Below are 18,138 nucleotides of genomic sequence, written 5' to 3'. Positions count from 1 at the left end.
ACTCTTGCTCCAAGAGTCTCTGCCCAGCCCGCACCAGCAGCTGTTTGCTCCAGCCACTTCCCACCACACGTCTGAGCATAAAGAGAGGCCCTAGTCTAGACTGGCATTGGTCTGGCCCCAGGCCCAGTTTACCTTCTTTTCATCCTGAGGCTCTCATCAGCCCCTCTCCCTGCAGACAGTCCCTCCAGGCCCAGGGAGGGACACTCACATGAAAGGGCTCGAGGGTTGGTTCCAAAGCAGAGTTTCTCCTCATTTCCCAGGTTCTTCTGTGAAGCTCAAGGGTTAGCAGATAAGGAGCCATGATTTTATAACCTTTATGCACATTACATAGATTTTTGTATGAGTGAAATATTTAACTAAAAAGAAATATAGCAGCACTAGTTACAACAGCCAAGACATGGAAGCAACTGAAATGTCCATCAACAGATGAATGGATAAAGAAGATGTGGTGTATATATACAATGCAATGTTACTCAACCACTAAAAAAAAGAAATAATGCCATCTGAAGCAACATGAATGGACATAGAGATTATCACACTACGTGAAGTAAGATATTTGAAAGACAAATATCACATGATATCACATATGTGGAATCTTAAAAAATGATACAAATGAACTTATTTACACAACAGAAATAGACTCACAGACTTAGAAAATAAACTCGTGGTTACCAAAAGGGAAAGGAGGGGGGATAAATTAGGAATTTGGGATCAACAGATACTCAGCACTATATCTAAAATAGGTAAACAACAAGGACCTGCTGTATAGCACAGGGAACTATAGTTAATAACTTGTAATAACTTATAATGGAAAAGAATCTGAAAAAGAATATATATGTGTGTGTATATATATATATATATAACTGAATCATTTTTCTGTACACCTGAAACTAACACAACACTGTGATTCAGCTATACTTGAATTAAAAAATATATAATAACAACAGCAAAGAAGAAATACACAATGTCCACACCATGGAATACTACTCAGCTATGGAAAGGAACTATGGTGACATGCCACAGCTTGGATGAACCTCCAGGGAATTATGCTGCATAATTCTTGAAATGACAGCATTTTGAAAATGGAGAACAAATTACTGGTTGCTAGGGTCAGGGGTGGGGGTGGGATGGGGGGAAGGAGAGCAGGTATCAAAAGGTGACTTGAGACATCCTCTGCAGATGGAACTGTTCTATCTCATGACTAAGTTACAAGATATATGAACCTATACACGTGTTAAAACTGCAGAACGAAACACACATACAAATACTTGTGAAGATGGGTATAGGTGAAACAGGAGAAACTGGAAAGATTGATGGATTGCATCTGTCAGTATGTGGGCTGTGATGTTGTTACTATAGTTATGCCAGATGTTACCTTTGGGGGAAAATGGGATCTCTCTGCCGTATTCCTTGCAACTGCATGTGAATCTACAATTATCTCAATAAAAACATTTATTTATTTATTTATTTATTTATTTATTTATTTATTTGGCTGTGCTGGTCTTAGTTGCAGCATGTAGGATCTTCAGTTGAGGCACGTGGGCTCTTTTAGTTGCCACATGTGGGATCTAGTTCCCTGACCAGGGATTGAACCAGGGCCCCTGCATTGGGAGCGTGGAGTCTTAACAACTGGACCACCAGGGAAGTCCCAAAAACAATTATTTATTTTTTAAAAAGAATAAATTTTGTAAAAGGGACCTCTGGTTTCCCCATATTTGCTGCGGAGCAAGACAGGAGCCCGGAAGAGATGAGGCTCCTCCTCTACGTGTCTGCCCACCCTCCCTTGCATGGGGTCCTCTTCCAGAGGGGAATTCTGGGAGAATCTGACCTCCATTCTGGCCCACATAACCCACCCCACCTTGAGTCTTTGGCCCCTCTTTCTTAGGACATAGAATGTTGGTAGCTCAGAAAGTTCTGCGTCCAGGGCTCCAGCTAGGCACCAAGAAACAAACCCTGACAAAGGAGCAGGACAGGCTGCGGAGTAGAAGTTGGTGAAACTTATGGCCCTGGCTTTACATGTGACAGACTTCCTAGAGGAGGTTCAGCTCACAGCCCTCCCTCCATGCACACTTATTTCTGGGATTCCTGTTGTACCACAGTGTCAAGAGAGGTACCAGCTGCTACAGGGTCAAACGATGGAATTCAGAATTCTATGATTATTTGAGCACCAGTGGCCTAGCCCATCATGACTGAAAGCATGTACCAAGTGTCCCTAATCCATGGAGAATTGGGTAGTCTGGCACAGTGGAAAAGGCATTGGAGTCAGAGAGAACTGGATTCAAATCCCAGCTTGGCCCCGACCTCTGGGAATTTCAGCCTCAATAAGATGTATCTTATAGGGTATTGTGTGGTTAGAGGATGTGATGCTGCTTCTCATCTTTTGTGATTCCTGGAGGTGGCAGACTGGAGGGAGAGTCCAGGCACCCAGGAGGAGGGAAACATAACCCATACTGACACCTGCTGAGAGGACAGGTTTCAAACATGGCAGCATGCACTGGGAAACTGGAAGCTTCAAGGGCCGAGGGAATCTCAGGAGATGTCAGGAGACTGGATGCAAATGAGCAAAGGCCTGGATGAAACCACCTGTTTCAGCGGTTGCCTGGAGCCGCCCCTCCTCACTGCCGCCGCAGTGTTCTTCACCCTGGCCCTCAGACACAAACATGGGGAATCAAGAGGAGGACGAGTGTTCAATTGAAATTGAACCTGAAATGACTGAGTTCCCCTGTAAGTGACTGGATTAAGAGCAGAGGGTTGAGACAGAAATTATGTTTAGTTGTAGGAAAATACTTAGTTTTTGCACCCCTGAGTCTGTGGTCTATAAAAAATTGGACCCATTACACAGGACACACTTTCATATATGTACTTCTACACTGATATACACAGACCACTGACATTCTCACACATGGCAGACATCTATCCAGTGTGTGCTGGTAAATGCTGAACAGCCAGCTTTCTGGAAAACAATAATAACAACAATGTGATTGGTACCAGTTGCTGATTTCTGTGCTGTAAATACTCATACCTTGGTAATTTCGAGCTACCAACACCATACCACTAAATGGAAGTTAGAAAGACATGCACAATTAGCTCTTTGTGAGCTAGTGCAGGCTGGTTCCAGCACCACCTGCAAAGTTACATTTGTACTTCTATGCACCTGCTCAAAGGTGCCTAGATATGCAGGTTGCTTAGTTTCCTTTAAGAATTGAAAAGCAAATTCTAATTCTGTACATACACTAGTACAAAAAAATGCATAAAGGTATTATCTCAGGGACTTCCCTGGTGGTCCAACGGTTAAGAGGTTAAGACTCCACGCTTCCACTGCCTGGGGGCACGGGTTTTATCCCTGGTTTGGGAGCTAAGATCCTGCATGCTACGCAGGGCAGCCAAAAAGAAAGAAAGATATTATCTCAAATCATGCACTTGTAGACACATTCAGTCACTTAGAAACATATACAATAAGTTCCAATATATAAATAAACATATACACATCTGCATATAGATCAACACAAGCCCAAACATGCAGATAAACACATATGTAAACACCCACAAGGCCAGTAAGAGGGAGTAAATCAGCCTGATTTTCTGGGGTAGCTGCCTTGGCCTAAGGCCCCCCTTTCAGAACCACTTCAGATCAAGGCAGGGGAGACTTGAGGGCCGACTGTGTACAGCCAGTCATCCACACCTGCTTCTGTGTACACCCTGCCCTTCTGGATTGTTCCTGGTGGAACTGCAGGTCTGGGAGAGCTCTTGCCTTACATCTACCAGCCTTAGAGTCCCACTTCCACCCTTAGTAAGGCAGGCCCTCACCCCTTTCTCTTTTACTGTTAGAAAGCCAATTCCAGCCTCTGTCCCTGCCCTCATCCTAGATCAACAGAGGACAAGGTCAGCATGATCCCCACCGCAATTTGGATCCCTCCCCGTGAATTCTGCCCTGTCCCTTATTACTTCCTTGCTCATGTCTTGCCTGGGCCATTGCCCCAGCTTTCTAAATGTCTCCCCGCTCCAGGCTCTTCCCTCGCATTTTTCCTGCTATAAGGAACCTGCCAGATTAATTATCCTAAAACACAGTGCTGAAGTCACACATGTACTGGCAACCTTCCAGTGCAGGGCAGATGAGGGCTCGATCCCTTTGAGGCCCCCTGACCACTTGTCCAACTCCCGCTTCCCCAGTTCACAGTTTTACTTTTATTTTCTCCAAACGTCTTTCTCTCCCCAGTCTGTTATGCAAATTGTCTCTGCCATAGAATCTGCTTTCTTCCTTCTTTAGCTCACAGTAGCATTTTCTACCTCTCATGTTTGTAGTATAGCACTTTATAGTTTATAAGTACTCTCAAAACCATTCATGGACCTCCTATCATGTGCCTGTTACTGAGGTTAGCCCTGGAAATAGAGTGCTGAGTAAAAACAGATGTGGTTGTGCTTTCATGAACCAAGTCAACGTAACCTGTTAAGGATCTTGGGCCATCAAATCCTCTGCCCCCAAATCATAGGTGGATTTGGGAGGGGAGATATTTTTCCACTGTTCCTCTTACCCGACCCCTCCCTCCACCTCCCAGGAAATATGGCCTCCCTGGAGTCATGGAAACAAAGTAGAGAAGACAGAGAATGAAACTGTGGCTTGCAGATTCTTAGAGGACTTTACCAATCTCATGAGCTTCACAGGAGCAGCTGCTGGGGTGTTGCAAGGCCAGTACAAAAGGACATTCAACTTTTACAAAGCTATCTGTTAACAGTTGTCTGCATTGCAACATCTTTATTTCCTTCCCATTACAGTAATGACCCACACCCATTTTAAGCAACATCTCTCTTTTTTTATATATAAATTTATTTATTTATGTATTGGGTGCATTGGGTTTTCGTTGCTGCATGCAGGCTATCTCTAGTTGCGGTGAGCGGAGGGCTACTCTTCATTGTGATGTTCCAGCTTCTCAGTGCGGTGGCTTCTTTTGTGGCACAGCACAGGCTCTAGGCACAGGGCTTCAGTAGTTGCAGCATGTGGGCTCAATAGTTGTGGCTCATGGGCTCTAGAGCGCAGGCTCAGTAGTTGTGGCGCATGGACTTAGCTGCTCTGCAGCATGTGGGATCTTCCCGGAGCTGGGATCGAATCCATGTTCCCTGCATTGGCAGGTAGATTCTTAACCACTGTGCCACCAGGGAAGTCCCTAAGTAACATTTCTTATTTGTGTGAACCTAGGCTAACTACTTTGATTTCAGAGTTTCCTCACTTGTAATATATGGTTAGAAATCTCATATTTTCATGGGGTTGTTAGAATGCTCAAATGAGAAAAAGGTACATAAAAAAGCTTTATAGAACTTTAATGTACAACACAAATGTATAGTCTTTATTCAATGCAGTTTTCTTCCTCATATCAATATTTCATAAACAAGCACTTAATGACTTTGAAATATTCTGGCCCAGATGGCTAGGAGACAGGATATAGAAAGCACTGTGCAATAGAAATGTGTGAGCCACATGTGTAATTTTAAAATTTCTAATAACTATTTTAAAAAAGATAAAACAGACTGGCAAAATTGATTTTAATAATGTATAATTTTAACCCACTATCTCCAAGATAATATCATTTCAACATGTAACATATAAAAATTATTGGAGATACTTTTACATTCTGTCTTGGTACTAAGTCTTTGCCATATTGTATTTTACACTCACAGTGCATCTCATTTTGCACTAGCCACATTTCAAGTGCTGGCTAGTCACATGTGGCTACTGTTTTGGACAGCAGACACTAATTAGTAATGCCAATAAAAACTAGTTAAGATCTATGTAGTAATTTATGGTTTTCAAAACTTCTGATATTTAAATCCTGTGTTAGGCTGACTAGGTGGTTGTTTATCATCTCCACTGTGTAGGGGAGAAGCAGCAGCAGTTATGTGTAATTTACCCAAGTTCATCCCCTAGTAAATGGTGAACTCAATCCTTATCTTCAAACCTTTCTCTTTTGCTTCCTTTTCTATCAAGAAATACAAAGGGAAACTTTAATATTATCATACACGTAGATTCCCAACGCTCATTGCACTAGTGCATGGACAGGTGTAGTCCTTTCAAAATCCACCTATAATCTGCTCTCCTTAAAAAATTCTGCCAGTTTAATTTCTACTACTTCCATTATTCTAAAAATATATGTGTGTTGGATTAAGCACCTTCCAGGTCTGATGTGTTATGGATGTAAATGATATTGGTGAGCATAAAAAAAAAAAAAAATCCTACCCCTCTCTACGATATTCTCCGTGATGCAGTACTTTACTTTTTAATTACTCTTGGGGGTTAAACTGAACTGTTTCAGTGTCCCAAATAGGTAAGAAATGAAAAGATTCCTCTCTTCTAGTTTAAAAAGCACATGCACATGAAATGTTCGCATCAAAGCATAACTGGAACCAGCTGGCTATCATGGAAAGAAGCTCCTAGTGCAGGATTTCTCTTTAAGAAGATGGGCAGGCACACCACGAAGATGGGGCTGGGAAGTGGGAACAGGCCAGCTTGAGAATGGCCCTGCGAAGGATCCCTCCCGAGACTGATGCTCCTGAAGGGACTCCAAGGACAGCTGACTGCCCTCCTAGCCCAAGTTGCTGCCCTTTATGGGCCCAGAACTGCCTGGAGGAGCCCACAGAGGCATGCAGGAGCCCCAGTTTGACTCCCAGACCTGGCTAGTATCTTCCCCCTTCGCTCTCCCTTTCCCTGTCCCAACCCCTTGTAAGGAAGGAGAGGGCACACTGGTGGCTGGAGGGCAACAAAAGTCTTGTAAAACCTGTCAACAAAAACTAATCAGTTGATCTAAGACAGAAATGGAAAATTTTATTTGAGCCAAATTTGGAGTATAACCCAAGAAGAGCATCTCAGAAAGCTCTGAGAACTGTCCCACCTGTTAGAAGTCAAAGCCCAGTAATACAAGTTTTTTTGAGAAAGATGTGTGTACATTAAACAATTTATTGACAGTTTACATAATCCAGTTTGAGTGCCATGTGACCCCTTATCAAGAAGGAATGTTAACTTTAAGTTGTCTTACTGAAGCTAGGAGAATGTTACTCTTTATGATTGAGCAGGTATTTCTGCCGATACAGGTTTTGTTAACGGAACCACTGATGGAAACTACACCCTGCCTAGGCACCACAGTAACATTTTGCATGAGTTTTACAACAGGAGGTTCTGGTAAGGAACACAGAACTAACAAGCCACCACCAACTGGAAGAATCAGGGAATGGTTGAAAGGAGACGCCAGTCCGTACGTCCTACCGACCTCCCAGAATCCTTCTCACTGGAGTCCATTTTGGCTGAGCTGGTGCACACGCCACCAGGAGGACCCTGAGTCAGAATGATTGGCCAGAGACAACCCGGAAACTAATCTCACCACCATAAAACCTGGGACTGCAAGCCACACTGCAGAGCAGCTCTCCTGTCTTCCCTTACCCTCCTGCTCTCCACCGGGGCATCCCTTCCCAATAAAGTCTCTTGCTTTGTCAGCAGGTGTGTCTCCTCACACAATTCATTTCTGAGTGTTAGACAAGAGCCCACTCTGAAACCCTGGGAGGGGTCCCCCTTCCTGCAACAGTTTGGGGAGGCTTGGTGGATGCATAATGCAGATACACAATGCACAACAGCTGGGGAAGAGAGGAGGCCAAAGGGCAGATAAAACTTTTACGTTTAAATTTTTATTTTGCCATAAAACACGACTTTTATTTCATATAACATATTTGCTAATTTGCCTGGCAGTCTACAGCCCCCAAATACCCTCCACAAAGAACCCAACTTTCTTTGTAAGGTAGTAAAAACTGAACGCTCCCTTCTCTGGGCTAACAAGAACAGCCTGCAGGGCTTACTCATTTGCCTACTCGCTTCTAGTGACTCCTAGTTAAGCATATTCAAACACGTGCAGTGTAAAGTCTGCGTGGGTGCTCATGTGCACACGGCGTGACTTTGCCATCACCAGGCAGGTACTGGGTTGAACAGTGCAATTTTTTGAGTCCCAGGGGTCCCCCCTGGCTTGGCGCGGCTCCCGGACCCCACACCCCGTGGGTGTGTGCGTCGCCGTCTGTTTCACCCACAGCCTACGTGGCTCACAAGCACTGCGCACGCGCAAGGCGGGGCTGCCAGTCACTTCCGGGCACTAAAGGGAGAGTAGGGCAGTGACGGGTCTAGGGGGTCCGGCCGGAACACCCCTTACTGGCTCCTCCGCTTGGGATCCCGTATCCGTCTCCAGAAACAGGCCTTTGGAGGCGGGGAGGCGATCTGGAGCAGCCGCTGAGGACCGCACTCACCCAGCCGCGTGCAAGAGTCGGACCCGCAGCCTGGGGTTGGGGGCGGGTCGCGGCGCCACGCCCCGCGCACGCGCACTGGGACTCAGCTGGACCGCACGGACGTTCACGTGACGCGGGGCGGTGCCCAGCGGGGTAGAGGGAGGGGGTCGCCCGCGGGAGGGAGGCAAACGGCCGGATCCGCGGTGGCGGTAGCAGTAGGATGGCCGCGCTCTACGGGGGTGTAGAGGGGTGAGTGCGGTCTTGAGGAGGGAGTCCGGAAGGGGCGGCCTGGCCACTCTCTGGCCCGAGGGCGGGGCGGAAGGAAGGCCGTGGCCAGGTCGGTAGGCTGGTGACCTCCCGCTTCAGTCAGGGTCTGGCCACTTTGGGCTTTTGGGCTGCGGGGCCTTGTGGAGGAGGAGTGTGTGCACGCGCGGCGATGCCCTTGCGCGCGCGATCATGTGCTTTGCAGGCACTGAGTGTGTGCCACGACCACACCCCCGGGGGGGTCCTTTGTGTTTTGCGGCAGAACCACGCCCCTTTCACCCACGAAAGACAAACTCCACAGTGCTCTGCTGGAGAAGCTCCTTTTTTCCATTCCCACTCCGGAGAGAGTTTTGCAGAACAGGTGTCAGGTGTGAAGTTGCTGGAATGGGGGTGGGGAGCGGGAGTGTGGTGAAATCCGGGACAGTGATCTTTGCCGGAAGGTGTTTGGGACCTAAAACTGGGCGAGCCGGAGGGCTAGCCTCTCCTGATGTCTGAAACCTCTCCATTCTTGTCGGCACTCCAGGCTCCTCACTCTAGATCCAACTCTCTGTTATTCTTGCATGTTTCCTGCTCGGAAGCTTGTCTGCAGGACTGTTTGTAATAGCTCTTCCCCTCGGTATGACAGTGGGCAAAGATTTTGCCCTGTCCAGGCTTCAGTAACCACGTGTGGAAAAAGGGATGAACTGGAAAGAGGGATGAACTGGGAAGAGGGATGAACCCAGTGATCGCCAGCCAGTCTCCTGTCAGTAACAACATTCTGTGAATCTGGGTGTGTCAAATCAGGGCACAATAGAGAGTCTGAGCTAGGGCACTTACTTTTGAATCTGAGATTGCGTTACTTCTATGGCAGTCACATCTCACTGCTGACTCATGGACCCTAAAGTCTTTTTTTTTTTTCAAGTGTTGTGATGATTGATCTCCCCTGCCCTGTATTTATTGCACCTTAAAAAAAAAATTGAGTACAGAAATTTGCATTCATTCCTGTTATATTCACGTGTAACACATCGCACATTTTCCCAGTTTGTCCAGAGGTTCTTTGGGTTGATAATCTGCCACCACATGTATTAACTACCCCTTGAAACTCCTTGTCCTCTTTGAGTTTGATCAGCAGGTCTTCAGTGTCCTTTTCTGATATTCCTAACAGTACTGATCAATAAAGAAACATACATAGCACCACACAGACCTCCCTCCAAGCTACCATTTCCCCCAGTAGTAAGCATTTGACCATTTAGTTGCTTAAGCAGGTATTACCTCCTCCTGCCGTCTGGCCAGCATTTCTCACAAGGGTGTCCTGAAGATCTTGGCAGCTGGAGCTGCTAAAGGCAGCCTTAAGCCGTTGTGAGAGAAGCAGAGAGACGTGCCATTCTTTTCATCACATTTACTGAGTGTTACCTGTGCCAGGCATGAGGGTAAATAAGTGATTCAGAGCTTGACCCAGTGGAACTTGTAGTCTGGTGAGAGACAGACAGGAAAACAGCTTAGCACACTTTTGATACAGAGGATTCCATGGGAGCACTGACATGGCTGAACTAATGGAGCTATGGTTGTGGGCCACACATCAGAGGTTTCAAGGATGAGGTAATATATAAGTAGGGTCTGGCAGGATAAGTAGGATACCCCCAAGGGAAGTTGAGCGGGAACTACATTTCGGAAGTCCAAGAGCACAGCAAACACCCAACCACAGAGGAGGGTTTGGGAATGGTGATTGGGTTTGCTGAAGCTGTCTCCCTCGCTCTAGGCTCTGCCAGTGACAAGGACTGCAGAAGTTTAGCTGTATCTGCAGGTTTTTCTGAGGAAGACTGAGTGCCCCCTTGTGTTCTGCAGGGGAGGCACACGGTCCAAGGTCCTTTTACTCTCAGAGGACGGGCAGATCCTGGCAGAAGCGGATGGACTCAGCACAAACCACTGGGTAAAGGCCACACTGAGGGGACCAGTGGGCTTGATTGTGGGTTTTTTCTCTGTAACTCCTGTGAAGGCGGTGGCTGGGGGCTAACTTAGCAGCCTGTAGGGGCAACACAGGTCATGCACGCCTTTGTAATGCCGCCTTCCCTTGATTGGGGCCAGCTGATCGGGACGGACAAGTGTGTGGAGAGGATCAACGAGATGGTGAACAGGGCCAAACGGAAAGCAGGGGTGGATCCTCTGGTTCCTCTACGAAGCTTGGTGAGTCTGGGCAGAGTTTGGGAATTAGGTCACAGCAACGCTGAGACAGCAAGTTTGAACTCGATGAGTCTCATGACTGCAAAGGGAAAGGCCTTGAGGGCTTAGTCTCTGGTCTAGAAACTTACCTCATCACATCCATTCTTGTGGCTGCATTTGTCACCTACAAGCCACAAGGATTGGAAGAGCACAGGGCTTTGGCGAGCCATGAGATGTTGGTTTGAATCCCAGCTTTGTCACTCAACATCTTTGTGACCCTAAGCAGGTTACTTCTCTAAGCCTCAGTTTCCTCTTTTGGAAAATGCAGATAACAGTAGCTACCTCAGAGTTGCTGGGAAAGTAAAATGACATGATACATTCCTAAGTGGTTTGCACAGAGCCTGACCCATGAGGGCTCATTAAATGTTAGCTGTTATTCCTGGCTCAGAGCTTTCTCCCAAGTTGCTGTAGCTCCAGCCACTTCATGGACGTATCCTCAGTGAGATGTCCTGCAGGCACAGCCTAACCCCATGCATTCCCAACCAAGCTTCTCTCTCCTCAACTTGCTCCTCTGCCTGCTTTCTCTGTTAAGGGCGCTGTTGTCCTCCCCAGCTCCACACCTGGCGTTGTCAAATCCCTCGTCTTGTCCACGCTCAGTCCAGGTTCTTCTTGCAGCCACAGCCTTCCGATGAGGCGCTGTGAGGGGTGGAAGGAGGCCTGGGGCTGCATGAGCAGGGTGTGCCCAGCTGTAGAAAGCAGGGGCAGACATCAGGAGGGGAGGGGGCTGAGAAAGGAGCTGGGTCTGGGGCCCTGCTTGCTCGCTCACCTCCCGCGTGGCCTAGGGCCTATCCCTGAGCGGTGGGGATCAGGAGGACGCAGTGAGGATCCTGATGGAGGAGCTGAGGGACCGATTTCCCTACCTGAGTGAAAGCTACTTAATCACCACTGACGCCGCCGGCTCCATCGCCACAGCTACGCCGGATGGTGAGGAGGTGGAGGGAGGGGTGAGGCTGAGAACCGGTTTTCTTGGGGAAGCCCCTTAGATTTCGCTGGCAGAACTTGACTCGCAAATACCTGGGAGGCAGTCTCCATCATGGCCCGCACTCCTTTCATTCGCTGAAGTTTGCCAGAGCAGGGACTGGACAGGAGGGAGGGCAGGAAGGGTATCTTGATGGGAAGCAAGAAAGGAGTCAGACAGAAGACTCGGTTGCAGAGGAGGGAGCCTTGAGCAGCGCGGTGATGAAGCTGGCTGGGACAAGCAGCAAGCGCTGCAGAGACAATGGGAGGAACTCTGTGACGGGATGGTAAAAAGCGATGGTATCGTGAGATTGGCATTTGAATCTCAGCTCCTGTTTTGCCAGCTGTACCATCCTGGAGAAGTTACACAACTCTTTGAGTTTCAATTTCCTTATCTATAAAATGGGAGTGATTGTATTCATAAGGTGGTTTAGGGAACTGAATGAGTACCGCTGTGTGAACAGGGCCTAACACAATCCCTGGCACATGGTAGGGACTCAGTAAAGCAAGTAGTCACTTGAAGGCTGGCTGGGCAAGGGGACACAGACTCGTGTTCTTCTTTGCTCCTTAGAGAAGGGCACTATGTGATTGGAGTTTCCTTTAGGCAGGAAACTAGCTAGGCTTGGTTTTCTCTACCAAACTGGGTGGTGATCCCTTTGCTTGGGGCTGGTTTCTGTCCTTCCTTTCCTCAGTGAGAAGCTGTGTGCTCTGTGCAGGCCTTGGCCACACCGAACCTCCTGTGCCCTTTTCCCAGGTGGGATCGTGCTCATCTCTGGGACAGGCTCCAACTGCAGGCTCATCAACCCCGATGGCTCTGAGAGTGGCTGCGGTGGCTGGGGCCACATGATGGGAGATGAGGGCTCAGGTGAGCTCATGCCAACTCAGCCTGGCCCAGGGTGCTAGACCGTTCACCTCCTGTGGCTCCCCACCTTCCTCTCCCCTCCCCTCAGCCTGCTGACCCCTGGGGGCTCTTTGGGGACAGAGCCTGAATCTGAGTACAAAGATAATGACTAAGAGATCTAGAGATGCAAATGTTGGACTAGTGGCTGGCCTTGCTCTTCAGCAGTGATTTGCACCCAGGACTCAGATTCATGCCTGTTGCCTATCTGTGTTGACTTTTGGAGTTCTTAGGAGGGAATCGACACTGTGAAGGTTAAGACCATAGATGTCAGGGAATGCTGTACCCGTCTACTAGTGGGAAAAGGGCGTGGAAGCTCCTCCCATCATCACCTCCTTATAGGTAGCAGGTGGACATTTTCATAAGGGCCCTTAGGGTCCAGGGCCTGGCAGTGACTGTAGTGGTTTGGGTGGCAGCTGACTGACCTTGTCTTTATGTGGGGATGGGAGCTGATGTGACACAGCTTCACCTGTTCTGTCTTCCCCTCCGGCCTTCCCTTACGTAGATCAGTCAGATACAGTTTAATTAGAGAACCCGAGGCTGGGAGCTGGGGCTCCTAATTCTCTGTAACACCCAACCCTGTCTAGGTCTGAGTTTCCTTCCCTGTGAACTCGGGGAGGTTGCCTCATCTTCTTAGCCCTCTCTGCTCTCTGCAGCCTACTGGATTGCACACCAAGCAGTGAAAATAGTGTTTGACTCCATCGACAACCTGGAGGCGGCTCCTCATGACATTGGCTATGTCAAACAGGCCATGTTCAACTATTTCCAGGTACTCTCCCTGCCCCCAGGAAACACGCACCCCTGGGGTAGGGCCGTGGGAGACCGAGCAGGAGTGAATTCAGGAGACGGACTAGGTGGGCCAAGGGAGGTCAGGGTGAATTGTGGGTCAGAGCTGGAGGATGAAGTCATAGGTGAGGGACAGGACTCAGAATAAGGTGGGCATGTGTTCCCGGGCACGAGGAGGGGGTAGCTTGGGGACAAGCTAAACCTCATCCTTGGGTAGCTAGACGCTGCGGGGAGGTGAAGGCAGATGCCATTTTAGGCTGGAATGAGAGGTGCGGGGGGGGATGGGGAGACAGTGCACACAGACACAGGGACAGCAGGTAAAGTCTGAACAGGCATGTTGGACAGGGAGCTGCCTCTGGCTGTATGAGTCAGGGAGGAGAGCCTGTTAAAGAGGTGGGCAGGGAGAGTTCTTGGGAGGGTCCAGCCTCCCAGCCAGGGCATCAGGAGTTGACTGCCCTTCTTGTCTGGACTGTGCTCATTTGTAGTGGGTTAGGAAACACCTGCTTTTAGCCGCACCAGAGGTGGAGGTTGGGAGAGGAGAAGGGAAGTAAGTTTATTTGATAGACATCTCTCTGGCTGCGGGCCGCTTAGGCGAGCTGGGGCTCACCTGACTCAGCAGATTGGTTCTGAACTCCACTGATATGTCTACTGCTCCCTCTCTTACTGTTTCGTCATTGTTATTAAGTCATTACAAAGATTAAATGACAGAGTGTGTATAACATGCTTAATACGTTGCCGTAGATGCTCACATATTAGCCCCCTACCCCCTCTTCCGTTTTAGTAACATATTCTAGGGAATCTCTGGTTCCTTGGGACCATCAGAGGTGTTACAGGTGTGTCAGTTTGTTGAGGCAGAAGATGCACTTTCTGTGGTGAAATACGTGTGGGAGAAACAAGTCAATTTTGACTTCTTGGAGCCTTTGATCTGCACTGAGTCTTAAGGGCGACGTGCAGTGAGCAGAAGTGGTTAGATTCCTTCGACCAAAGGAATCTTTTCAAGAGCACCTCAAGGAACCACAGAACACTCTTTGGTGAGCATAGATCTGTGCTCTGTGTTGCATCCAAGCTAACTTCTAAAGAGCAGTAGAGGCCATGCTGGAGAAAATAACAACTTTTCTCAAATGAGAAATCTGAAATCCTTGTGCTCTAGAGGTTAAACAAATGTTATTTCAGCTTTTCAAACAGTACAGACATCAGGAAGGCCAACTGGTGGGCAAAACTGGGAATTTTCCTTTGCTTCTGATGACTATCTTGTGCCCTTTCTCTGTCTCTCAGGTGCCAGATCGGCTAGGAATCCTAACCCACCTGTATAGGGACTTTGATAAATGCAGGTTCGCTGGGTTTTGCCGGAAAGTTGCAGAAGGTACTGGAGATGGGGCAGGGTTTTATCTGATTTTGTTCTGCAAAGACCTCCCTAATTGGAGGGTGGAGGTGGAGTAGGGTTCAGATGGGGATTGGAAGCCAATTTCCCTTTGACCAAGTGACCTCAGTTTTCTGCCACCGTGGACCGTGGTACTGGTGGGCCTTGGGGTGGAGGCAGAAGGACACAGGTTGCACTGACAAGTGTTTTATATGACCTGTTTCTCTTCCTGACAGCTGTCCTGGCTTGTGAAGGCTGTATGTGTACTTCTGAGAAACTTATGAAGCGGTTATCCTTTGGGCAAATCTATAACTTTCTTTTTTAGCCAGTGATACCCAGAGGACTAGGGGATCACGGAGAGGTTAGGCATATTTGGTTAGGTATCAGGAGATGCTAGACCATAGGGCTTGTCCTATGGCTTTCTCCACTGTATGGTCCACACTCCCTTAATTTGGATTCCTAAAGCCTTGGGGCATTGTCGGGCCCTCTTAGATCCTGCTGGTCTGAGGCCCTTTCAGAGCAGAGCTAGGATGGGGCCGGGCTGACTAACAGGAGACTGTTGGAGGTGGGTGGGAGGCCCCGAGAGGAGTACCAGGCAGCTGCTCAAGTAGGGTCCTGGGTCCCCAGAGCTAAGAGACCTTCAGGGACAGACTGAATAATTCAGTGTAAGTTGGAGTACAGCCCAGGTACCAGTGTTTTCCCCAGGGGGACTGCTCTTCTTGAGTGCCTGAAGTGAGCCACCTCTGTACAGGACACCCTTCCCAGGGTGGAAGTACCTGGTGGGGGCGGGGAGAGCCAGGATGAGGGGGAGCTCTGGAGGCTGGCTCACCCACACGCACGAGGTGAGCATCTGTTCCTGACTGAGACCTCTGCTGGCCATAGTACTCGCACTGTTGCTGCCCTGCAACAGAGCGGGAGAGAGAATAGCTGAGGACCTTGGGCTTGCTATGTATTCACCCGCTCCATTCCCTGCTCCCTCCCCCAGGTGCTCAGCAGGGAGATCCCCTCTCCCGGTATATCTTCAGGAAGGCGGGGGATATGCTGGGCAGACACATTGTGGCGGTGTTGCCTGAGATTGACCCGGTGAGTTGAGGCGGGAAATGGCGTTTGGGGAGCTGCTGGGCCAGCTTTGACCCTTTCCCATTAGAATGAGACTGTCCCATCAAACTGTGTCAGTTGGATTTGATTTTAAAGGGACCTAGGGTATGAGAAAAATTCTGCAGGAAGTCTATAACACAGAAAAGTCCTTTGGGTTGGTGCCATCTCTCACCTGTATTTATATAGAGCAGATGGGTTCACTGTGGCATACGTGCTGTCCCCTTTCTTTCAGTCCCGCTTCTGTCCATTTCCCTCCCTTCTCTTTCCTTCCTCTGTGTTGCTTTTTTTCTTTCCCTTCTCTCCCTTGCCTTTATGAATCTATTTTCCTCCTTTTTTTTCTTTTCTCAAGTCCACCTTCTGGTTCTTGGCTGGAGGGAGAGTGACTGGGATAGGTTGGGCTGGTCTTAAAAAGCTGCCCCCTCGGGCACTGGAGAGGCTTGGTTGCCCCCAGTATCCATTTCTGCTCTCCGCCAGGTCTTGTTCCAAGGGGACATTGGCCTCCCCATCCTGTGTGTGGGCTCTGTGTGGAAGAGCTGGGAGCTGCTGAAAGAAGGTGAGTATAGGGTAGGGGGCACGTGGGGACAGGCAGGGGCGAGAGATGGGGCTGGAAGGGGGGTGGCCTGGGAAAACAGCCTGCCCTGGGGAGGTCTTGGGCCCTAGGCCCTGAGGCCTGGACAGGCCAGTGATGTCTCAAACCAAGATCCTCAGCCTTCTTAAAAACACATTCTTTTCCAAAGGGTGCATTAAATAGGCACCACCTTTTAAAAATTAAAGACAAATCTCACTTGAACTGGAGCTTCTGACCAGCATGTGGTAGCATCCTAGTCACCATAATCCTAGCTAGAAGGAAAGAAATGTGCCTTCCGCAACCTGGCAGCTTGTTTCAGGTGCCTTTGTGGTTTCCATTAGCCACTCAGTAGCTCCAGGACCGCTGATGCTACCTTGGAGCCCCTGGGAGGCATCAGGGCCTGGGGGCCTCAGGCTCTAGTACCCCACAGTCATTACTGGGCTCACGCACCCTGGTGTACCCTCTGTTAGGGATTTGGCCTGTGGGACCTCCACGGGACGTCTCAGGGCCTGGGCCTCTTCTTTCCCTCCCTCCGTCCCCACCTTCTCCCTGGTCTCTCATCTCCGTCCTCTGTGTTCTTTCCTCCAGGTTTCCTTTTGGCGCTGACCCAAGGCAGAGAGATCCAGGCTCAGAACTCCTTCTCCAGCTTCACCCTGTTGAAGCTGCGGCACTCCTCGGCCCTGGGCGGGGCCAGCCTAGGGGCCAGGCACATCGGGCACCTCCTCCCCATGGACTACAGCGTCAATGCCGTTGCCTTCTACTCCTACACCTTCTCCTAGGGAGGGCTGGCCCTGGCTCCATCCCCTCCAAGCCCAGCAGACATTGGGTGCTGGAAGGCAGGAAGCTTTTTCTCCTTTTCCTTTTTTTTTTTTTTAAAGAAACATATAGAAGAAAATAAACGCACTTTACCCACTTGCCAGTTGGATTGTGTTATCAAGCACATTTGCTGTGAACATCCTGAGCTCACCTGCCAACAGGTATCCCAGAGGGCTCAGGAATGGTTTTAGCCCAGGGTTTAAAGCCCCACCCCCAAGTGCTTGGCTCATGGTCTGCAATCTGCTTGCCACGTGGTCAGATTGTGTGCTGCCCCTGCCCCCCACGTTAGGTACTTATGCTGTGTGGCTGCCAATTAACCTATAATCTGTTTCCTCCAGTCACAGGTAAAGATCGCAGCCTGACCATTTTTAGTGGAACTAAGTGTTCTCCATGGAAAACATCACCAGCAGTAACCTTAGACATATCACACCCTCTCTTGATAGTCCCAGTAGGATTTAGGGGACGGTACAATTCTAATCTGGGAGAATTTTTACCTCACTGGATTTGGTACTTACAGGTAAACAGCACATTTTGCAGTTTTTCTGCATGAATGAGTTCTTAAGAAGTTGTGAGGATGGCTGAGATCCAAGAAGGCCAACTAGACACAGCTAGGTGGCCTACCTATTCCTGGTGACTGCTGGCCTGGCTCTTGGTTACAAGATGACACTTTGCTGTGTGGCACCGGGAATGATGAACATCAGTGAGGAGCAGACATGATTTCCTGTCCTCTGGATACTGCAGTTTGATCGGTAAAGACAAGCCCAGAGCTTCCTGTTCTCCCCATGCTGCTTGGTGAAGACTGAAGACAGAGTCTTGATCCACAGTGGCTGCCTCTCCAGGTGTCTAGAATGTAATCTGTTAGAGGCATGAATCATGTCTTAGACATCAATTCTCAATTCTCAAACTTCTGTGCATCAGTTATTCACAAGCTTGTTTTAA

General features: G+C 48.8%; 1 protein-coding gene and 1 long non-coding RNA gene across 4 annotated transcripts; one reads left to right on the top strand and one right to left on the bottom strand.

Annotated features, from left to right (window-relative positions):
* The first annotated feature begins 8,417 nt into the window (after positions 1 to 8,417).
* On the top strand, positions 8,418 to 17,297 carry NAGK (N-acetylglucosamine kinase). 3 transcript variants are annotated; one of them, XM_057740709.1, is made up of 10 exons: positions 8,418 to 8,502; positions 10,342 to 10,426; positions 10,582 to 10,680; positions 11,499 to 11,640; positions 12,428 to 12,538; positions 13,228 to 13,340; positions 14,633 to 14,720; positions 15,703 to 15,800; positions 16,290 to 16,368; positions 16,972 to 17,297. In XM_057740709.1, the coding sequence occupies exons 1-10, from the start codon at positions 8,474 to 8,476 to the stop codon at positions 17,160 to 17,162; spliced, it is 1,035 nt and encodes a 344-aa protein (XP_057596692.1). In that variant the 5' UTR covers positions 8,418 to 8,473; the 3' UTR covers positions 17,163 to 17,297. The 3 variants fall into 3 exon arrangements, with proteins under 3 accessions (XP_057596692.1, XP_057596693.1, XP_057596694.1); XM_057740710.1 differs by lacking the exon at positions 11,499 to 11,640 and adding an exon at positions 8,780 to 8,885 and having other exon boundaries at positions 8,423 to 8,502; XM_057740711.1 differs by lacking the exons at positions 8,418 to 8,502; positions 11,499 to 11,640 and adding an exon at positions 9,820 to 9,926.
* LOC130856441 (uncharacterized) lies at positions 11,865 to 17,836 on the bottom strand. Its single transcript, XR_009054582.1, has 3 exons — positions 17,715 to 17,836; positions 15,494 to 15,618; positions 11,865 to 11,924 (listed from the first exon to the last, which is right to left on the bottom strand). It is a non-coding gene; the product is annotated as an uncharacterized LOC130856441 (long non-coding RNA).
* Positions 17,837 to 18,138: the final 302 nt, after the last annotated feature.

Source organism: Hippopotamus amphibius, chromosome 7 (genome assembly GCF_030028045.1).
Source record: "Hippopotamus amphibius kiboko isolate mHipAmp2 chromosome 7, mHipAmp2.hap2, whole genome shotgun sequence".
Lineage (NCBI taxonomy): Eukaryota > Metazoa > Chordata > Mammalia > Artiodactyla > Hippopotamidae > Hippopotamus > Hippopotamus amphibius.
The sequence above is the reverse complement of the archived record's forward strand: the minus strand, read 5'-3'. Positions and strand labels throughout refer to the sequence as shown.